Consider the following 9256-nt stretch of genomic DNA (forward strand, 5'->3'; position numbering starts at 1 on the left):
ATGTGATTTAGATTCTTTGTTTCTCTTAATACATCCCAGAACTATGTTTGCCTTTTTTGCTGCTGCATCACACTGTTGACTCATGTGCAGTCCGTGATCTATTAGTATTCCAAGTCTTTTTCACACGTGTTGTTGCTTAGTTCTATTCCTGCCATTCTGTAGATGTAATTTTCGTTTTTCTTGCCCATATGTAGAATCTTGCATTTCTTCCTGTTAAATAACATTCTATTAGTCGCTGCCCATTGTTCAAACTTATCTAGATACTTCTGAATCTTTTCTGTTTTCTCTAGTGTTAGCTACCCCTCCTAACTTTGCATCGTCTGCAAATTTGATTAGTTTTCCTTCTGTTCCCTTATCTAGATCATTTATTAAAATGTTGAACAACACTGGGGCCAGGACAGAGCCTTGTGGTACTGCACTTGAAACACTCTTCCAATTGGATGTGTAACCATTTATTACCACTCCTTGGGTACGATCACTGACTCTAACTGTGGCCTTGTCAATCCCATACTTAGTATGAGATACTTTATTAAATGCTTTGCTGAAAATGAGACATACTATATCAACTGCATTTCCCTGATCCACCCAGTCAGTGTTTCCATCATAGAAGGAAATGCTGGCCCTGGTTATTTACTGTATTTCTATCCAAGTACTTACATACATGCTGTTTAATAATTAGTTCAAAGATCTCTCCTGGTATAGAAGTAAGGCTCACTGACCTGTAATTTCCTGGCTCCATTTTCTTTCCTTTTTTGAAGATAGCGACAACATTTGCCCTTCTCCAATCTTCTCCTGCTCTCCAGGATTTTTCAAAGATTCTGGCTAGTGGTTCTGCAATTTCCTCTGCTATCTGTTTCAGAACCCTAGGATGTAATTCATCTGGACAAGGAGATTTAAATCCATTTAAATTAGCTAAGTGTTCCCTCACCATCTCTCTGTTTATAGATAGTGTGGATTATTTTATTCCTTTGATAGCACAGTGAACATCAGTTAATGTTACATTTGCTTTCCTAGAGAACACAGATGCAAAATAGGAATTTAAAAGTTCGGCCTTCTCAACATCTTTTTTGACAACTTCACCCTTTTCAACCTGTAAAAATCCTATAGCATCTTTGACTTTTCTTTTGCTTTTGACATACCCCCAAAATCCTTTTTTATTGCTTTTTGGTCTTCCTTGCAAGCCTCACTTGATTACTGGTTTTAGCTCTTCTAACGCTTGCCCTACATTCCCTGCAGACAGCATTATATTCTTCTTTAGATATACCCCCCTCTTTCCATTTGATATACTTTTCGTTTTTCCTTTTTAGCAAGTGTTTAAGTTCTGTGCTCATCCATCCTGGTCTCTTAAATGCTTCCAATTCTTCTTTCTTTTTAGGATTGTTACTGATTGTGCAGTGAGAATTTAATTTTCATTTAGCAAAAGCTCCCATCCTTCTTGGACATTTCTGTCCTTTAGAACATCCAGACATTGGACCTTACCTACCCTCTTTGTGAGTCCATTAAAATCTGCTTTTCTGAAGTCCATTCTTAAAGTCTGAGTCCTCCAGGTCTTCCTCCTCGTGCAATCCAAAATTCGAGGATAGCATGATCGCTGCCTCTTAAATTCCCAGCCGCCTTTACTTTATCAACCATTTCCTCCCTGCTGGTAAGAATTAGGTCCAAGATAACAGATCTGCTTGTTCTTTCTTCTACCTAAAGTTGTCAGTGAGAGAAGATAAGAATTTTCTGGACCCATTATTTTTGCCTGAGAGAGATTCGCAACAAATACCTGGATAGTTAAAATCTCCCATGATCGCGATGTCATACTTTTTTGAGAACAAAAATATCTGATGTAAAAAGAGCTCATCCATATCTTCAGTCGGTCCAGGAGGCCTATAGTAAACACCTACAATAGTTTCCTTTCTGTTCTTCTCTCCTTGTATTCTTACCCAAACAGTTTCTACAAAGCTACCATTCTCTGAAGATTGGATCTTTGTGAAGATATACGCTTTCCTAATATACAATGCATCACTTCTTCCCCTCTTGTTAAGCCTGTTTCTAATAAACAAGTTGTAGCCTTCAAGGTTTGTATTGAAATCATGTGTATCATCCCACCAAGTTTCAGTGATGCCTATGACATCATATCTCTTCCTGTGTTAACAGCTCCTATTCTCCTTGTTTGTTTTCCATGCTCTGTGCATTTGTATAGACACATTTTAGCTTGAAGTTGGTTTCTCTATTTTCATTCATAATTTGTTGTCTTTGTTCTTTATTTCCACTTCTATTAGCAGGGTTCTCAAAATAATTCATTAGCTGCATGCTTTTTCCTGGCCGTATATTTCCCATCCCATATTGCTCTAGTTTAAAGTTCTACTGATGAGAGAAGCAAGGTGTCTACCAAATATGTGTTTTCCTTTTTTCGTAAGATGCAACTCATCTCTAGCAAGAAGTCCATCATACAGGTAATTCACTCCATGGTCAAAAAACCCAAAACTTTGCTGATGGCATCATCGACGTAGCCAGTTGTTCACCTGTAGAATCCTGTTCAGTCTCCTTGGTCCATGTCTATCCACTGGGAGGATGGATGGTGAGACAACCTGTGCTCCCAGTTCCTTCACTTTCCGGCCAAGGTCTTCAAAGTCTCTGCATATAGTTTCCAGGTCCTTTTTTGCTGTTATTTGTTCCTACATGTATTAGTAGGCATGAGTAGTCGTGTGTAGCACTGAAGAGTCTTGATACCCTATCAGACATATCTTTGATTTGGACACCTGGGAGACAGTACACTTCTCATGAGGTGATGTCCGGTCTGCAAATAGCGGCTTCTGTTCCTCTCAGTAGGGAATTCCCCACGACCACCACTCTCCTTATGTTCTTCACCGCAGCGCTTATTTTTCTCCCTTCAAGAGGATTCTGATTGCTTACTGCAGTGTTATTTGTGGCAAAGCACTTTTTTTGATGTACATCTTCGTAGTTGTCCTGAATGAGAGCCTGGTAGCCCTTCTTCAGCGGTATGAGTGCTGACTGCCTCCTCATCCTCCTGCTTCTTTGGGTCACATGCTTACATTTCTCTTCTTCTGCAGGTACATTGAAAGATGCTTCTCTTAGAACATTCTGAATAGCTATTTCTACTCTGTCATTAGCTTCAACAGGAATGCTGAAAAGTCACTAAACATATAGCACACATTGCAGCACACCATATAAGTAGTCTACTCCATGTTGAACAAAATGAATTGTTGTTGAACTGTCATAAAGGCGCGCTGTTTGATCATTTCTTTCATGCAGCTTGCTCTAGCTACACCCAAAGATCGTCAGATTCGCGGCAGCTCTTCACTCTTCCGAGAATGCACCAGAAATATGAAAATTATCTCCCTCGAGCTTTAATTCCTGGTTTGATGATTTCCTTTAAGCAGCTCGATCCACCTACACCCAAAGATCATCAGACTCGCTGCAACTCTTCACTCTTCCGAGAGTGCAGCAGAAATATGAAAATTATCTCCCTCGAGCTTTAATTCCTGGTTTGATGATTTCCTTCAGGCAACTCGATCCAGCTATTCCCAAAGATCTTCAGACTCGCGGCGACTCTTTACTCTTTACTTTACTTTTAATTGACTTTACTTTACTCTTCCCAGAATGCACTGGAAATATGCAAATTATCTCTCTCAAGCTTTAATTCTTATATATTCATCCATTAAATCCTATATATTCATCCATTGGGTTTGGATGCACTTAATGTACCCAATCATTCAACCCTACCCTATGGCCCCTTGAAGAAGCTACTGAAGTGTGACATTTGCCTAGTCCTGCTCCTTGTCTTAAGGCCTCCTAACTCTCAGTCAGCAGATGATGTTGGGGGACATAAGGATCCGTCATGTCCGATTTCGGACTGATGATCTTCTTGTTCTGGGCAGTATAACCTGCCACTAGAGAAGTCTGGCAGTTACTCTCTCATAAAGGTACGTAAGAAAACTTGGCACTCAAAGTAGATTAAGTTAAATAAATGATTTAATATGCAATCCAACAATAACGGTTCATAAAAGTTTCGGGGCACATAAGACCTTCCTCAGTGTGCCTATTGTCCAATTGAAAAGATATAAAATGCAATCTGATATCTTTTCAATTGGACAATAGGCCTGAGGAAGGTCTAATGTAGACCGAAACATATTTAATTTAATCTCTTTTGAGTGCTAAGTTTTCTTACGTATCATTGAAGGGGATTGGATGGTACTTGTGCACCATTTTACAGTAATGAAGAGGTCATCTTTATAGTCTCTCATAAAGAACACTCGGCAGATGAGAGTCAGGCAAGATAGTTGTTGGCCAAACATTCGAATTGCCTATTTTTGGTCGACAGCTATCTATGGTGTATGGGGCCTTTTAGCCCTTATTCTTAATACACTGGTCAATTCACCTTGAATTGTTGACCCCCATCCTGGCACTTAGCACATGGGGCTATTTCCGTTTCGGTCTGCCTAGCTAATCCTATGATTAAACTACTATGAAAGCCAAATATTATATTCATCACTATTTGATATATTCCATACATATCGGAAACATTTTTCGTAATGAAGATTATGTACAGACCTGAGGCAATCATTGTACCATGCCTTCATAATCTCCACATATATTTTAAGATAAATTAAGGTCTCCCTTTCCTCATTCTCTGCCATTCACTGATCTTTAAAAACTGACATGGTATGTAATGGAAAGGTGAGCATTTCACTAAATCACCTGGTGTTAACCCTGTCCTTTACCCTACACCACAATGGAATGGGGTATTTTTCTATATATTACTCTAGACCACCAGTGAAGCAAATATTCAAAATCATCTATTAATGTTACTGATTTTCTCTTCAATCCTATTCCTTTTGCATTCTTGATATTTTATTTTGTTCAGGATGTCACATAACTGGGTCCATTGTATTTACTTTCCACTTTTATTGTACTGTATATTTGGTACTTTTATTTTTGCTCATTTGTTGGCAAGATGCTAAATATCCCCTTGTGTTCATCATACAAGTGTGTTTTCATTGGGAAATGTTATAAAGCTTTATAGCCCATCTCTTTATCTTCTGACACCTTATTAAGGTCTCATTATTATTTATCGTATTGTTTATATTTAGGATCCCTGGCTTTGTATGGTGTTATTTTTCTTGTTTTAACTTTTAGCTTGTTGATTAATTTTTATGTTTTATTATTTTATTAGATGTTTAGTTGTACTCATCTCTTTTATGTGTCCTTTCCTCTTCTTTTTCACATTTAGAGTTTACATGTGTAGCACCTACTGTGCATCATCTTTCCTTTCGCAATAATAACTATTTTAATACATTAGGCCATCAAGACTAGGGACATTTCTTTCTACTACATTAGGCCACCTGGGAAGTCTGAATTAGCCTCAAATTCATTTTTTATACTCATAAGGATCATTTGACACACCTGTGTATTTGGAAGACTCATATCTTTTAGGCCCGATTTGGTACATAACATATCTTGATGACAGATTTTAATATTGATGACCCGGAAATGGCACAGCTCCATACATTGTGGCCCCATTAATCGGTTGATCTTATAGTTAATTTTCCTTTTGTATAAAAATCCCAATTAATTATTCTCTTTTTTTTATTAATAGTGAGGAGAATATCAGAAGTTTATGTCTCCCTGACTTCCCGGAACCTTCTGACCTCTTCTGGAAATATCTTGACCTGGCCACATTCATCTTACTCTATGTCCTCCCATTACTGATCATTTCTGTTGCCTACACAACTGTGGCAAAGAAGTTGTGGCTCCGAAACGCTATCGGAGATGTCACCACAGAGCAATATTTTGCCCTGCGTCGAAAGAAAAAAAAGACCATCAAGATGTTGATGCTTGTGGTTGTCCTCTTCGCTGTCTGCTGGTTCCCTTTGAACTGTTATGTCGTCCTCCTCTCTAGTCAGATCATTCGTACCAACAATGCAGTTTACTTTGCATTTCACTGGTTTGCTATGAGTAGTACTTGCTACAATCCATTTATATACTGTTGGCTCAATGACAATTTCAGATCCGAATTAAAGGCCTTGCTGAACATCTGTAAGAAGCAGCCTGGACCACAGGAGGACATGCTTCCCTCCAATATTCCTTCTTATAGAGTGGCTTGGCCCGAAAGCCGAAGCTTCAAGAGATCATTAGTATCACACACCCTCCCATCATCTTCTAACATCCAGTCGGGGAAGACTGATATCTCGGCAGTGGAGCCTATTGTGTCTGTTGGCTAATCTTATCCGAAATGTCAAGGCCTTCTCAACAGATCCTTCAGGCTGCTCAACAGTGTTTGAGAATCCATGATGATGATCTCTTATTGAAAAGTATTCCACAGTGGAATGTTTTACTTAATGTGTCAAGACCCAAAGCAGGAAGAAGACCTCATCTCACAGAGAGAAGGAAATGGTTAAGGAATAGCGACGGCTCGAAGACTGAACTTTTTGGGACCTGACCTTTTAAGAAGATTAGACTGAGCTTTGTGACATCTGTAACGAGAGGAACCAGAACTCTGCTGCTACGTTCTGCCTAATCACTTTGTAAGAAGCGCATCTGCTTAGTGTACATTGTGATTTCATTATTTTGCTGCTAAATCATCTTTTGTACAATGTTGTGTGCAAATGAAAGAAAGTCATTAAAATCATGGCAATGAAATTAAGGCAAATCATTTCTGAATAAAGAGACGCAGTCACAATGGTTCATAGTTTCCATAGATCATCTGATAAGTGATTTCCTTAGATCATTTTTCAAAGATCACACCAAAGTCATTGATGATGTTTTCACCACCCCTGTAACAATAGGCTTCACTTTCAGTAGCAAGGACTCCTAGTTCTTTCTCTAGGATGGCATTGTTCAAATCACAGCTCTGAAATGAATTATTATGAAAAAGTGGCTCTTCGTGTTGTAGCTTTTATTTTTTAAAGCCTCTATTTGTGGAAGAATAATACATTTGTTAAAAAAGACCTGTCACCAGGTCAAAAGTGACCGATTTTTGCGCTTATTTTGTTCGTGATGTTCCCTGAGTATTCCATTTTTTTTAAACTTTCCATACAGTTCAGGAAATATGAGCCGTTTTATTTAGTGATAGTATTTATGGTCTTTACTAAGGGAGCACGGCTCAGAGGATGATGATGTTTTCCCCACCCCTGTAACGATGGGCCCCACTGTCAGTATCAAGGACTCCTAGTTCTTTCTCTAGGATGGCATTGTTCAAATGACAGCTCTGAAATTAAGTATTATGAAAAAGTGGCTCTTCGTGTTGTAGCTTTTATTTTTTAAAGCCTCTATTTGTGGAAGAATACTACACTTGTTAAAAAAGACCTGTCAACAGGTCAAAAGTGACCGATTTTTGCACTTATTTTGTTCGTGATGTTCCCTGAGTATTCCATTTTTTTAAAACTCTCCATACAGTTCAGGAAATATGAGCCGTTTTATTTAGTGATAGTATTTATGGTCTTTACTAAGGGAGTGTGGCTCAGAGGATCCTCTGGGGCGTGTCTTTAGGCTGCTCTGTATAATTACCTTGTGAGCCATGCCCCTTGGTAAAGCCCATAAAAAGCAGCACGAAATATACCTCTGGAACTATACGGTGGATAATAAAAAACAGGTTCTTTTTTTAAAAAAAAAACCCTTTTCCTCTTTATGGCCCAATGGGCACAGCTTTATGGCAGGAACAGGACTGAAGGCGATCAACTGAAAGCCCCAGATACCATATTTTTTTATTTTGGGGTGTCTCATCAAACCTCTTAAAGGGGTTCTCCACATTATCTTTTTTTAATAAAATATATTGGGACATGATATTGTGATAATAATATATAAGTATTACAGGTTCTCCATCTTCCTAACACACTACACAGCTCTCCAGTCCACAAAATGGCTGCGGGTGGAGGGTCATGTGACCAGACCTGCCCATTTGCCTCCTCCAATTGAAAACAGCTTTACCTTGTACAGTGTTTTTCAGTTGGAGGAGGCTGAAGGACAGATCCTGTCACATGATCCTCCACAAGCAGCCATTTTGTGAACTAGAGAGCTGTGCAGTGTGTGAAGAAGGTAGCACTAACAAGTGTTAAAGGAAAATCTGTAATATTAGTAAGTGCCAGAAAATCATGTCTCAACACCTTTGTTAAAATAAAGATGAAATGGAGAACCCTTTTAAGAGGTTTGGTGAGGAAAAAAAAGGGTATCAGCTAATCGCCTTAGGTCCTGATCCTGCTCTCCCCAGAAGTAGCTGACGTTCCCTGGAACTCCATGGCTAGTTGAGGGCTGCACAATTCATTCTGTAGTAGTCACTGCTCTGTAAAGGGCTAGGTTTGGAACCCAACCTGTGATAACAGATGGCTGCCAGGGACAAGACGGCCTATATTTCAGGATCACAATGCTCTGATACTTCCCTCATTACTGCTTGGTGGGTAAAGAGATGTGACAACACAATATGGCACTGCTGGATGCATAACTGCCCCCAGTCCCAACCAGAATAATAAAAAAGGGTGATGATTTTTGCTCTTTTTTATTAAATGGATTTTCTGGTTTCAGAAATCCTGTCTCCCAGCTGTAGTTAGTTTAAAAAACAAACAAACTTCGTTTCCTCACCCTCCCCGGGTCCAGTTCTTAGTCTCTGCCACTGCTCCTGGTGTCTGCTATTTTCTGCACCATTGCGGTCAAATACTGACCCCAGTGATTCTGCCTGAGTTGACACGCAGACCCGCTGAGCTCGCTGATTAGCTGCAGCGCTGTTGGTGTGACATTAGCACTGCAAAAATAGCAGACACTAAGAGCAGTGGTGGAGAACTAGAAGCACTAGACCTGGGGACGGTAAGTAAAGAAAAGTTTCTTTGGTTTTGTTTTTTAAACAAATTGAAACCGAGGAACAGAACTTAACGAGACCAGAAAACCCCTTTCAAAGGATGGCATTTGTTGGTCACTTGGAATATTCTAGTGTGGAACGGGGTCGGTCTTACAATGTCTAATGATTATGGAATTCAAGTGTTCTTAAAGGTTGGTTGAACACAATTTTACAGTTTATATTATACAGCTACTGTATACTCAAGCTAAAAGATTAATTTTGTAATTACATTTTATTTCAGCTACTGATCCAAAGTTACAGGTTGTATTACACTCCAGACCTGCATTTCCAATTCTGCTAATTGTCACTGGAAATAGCCAACAAACTGTCAACCAAAATCGCAGTCAGTTCCTACGATGCACAGGAATATTGGAGTACAGTATGTTATTTCCAGTATGTAAATTACCAAATGGGGGATTT

General features: G+C 39.1%; 1 protein-coding gene across 1 annotated transcript in view; it reads left to right on the forward strand.

Moving 5' to 3' along the window:
• GPR83 (G protein-coupled receptor 83) overlaps positions 1–6925 on the forward strand; it is a 72804-nt gene extending 65879 nt beyond the window's left edge. The window contains exon 4 of the mRNA XM_073669752.1: positions 5606–6925. Within this exon, the coding sequence (XP_073525853.1) occupies positions 5606–6230 (625 nt within the window). The 3' untranslated portion in view covers positions 6231–6925. The remainder of the gene's footprint in view (positions 1–5605) is intronic.
• Positions 6926–9256: the final 2331 nt, after the last annotated feature.

Source organism: Phyllobates terribilis, unplaced genomic scaffold (assembly GCF_046119375.1).
Source record: "Phyllobates terribilis strain yellow unplaced genomic scaffold, ASM4611937v1 Scaffold_2__4_contigs__length_985480577, whole genome shotgun sequence".
In the NCBI taxonomy this organism is placed as follows: Eukaryota; Metazoa; Chordata; class Amphibia; order Anura; family Dendrobatidae; genus Phyllobates; species Phyllobates terribilis.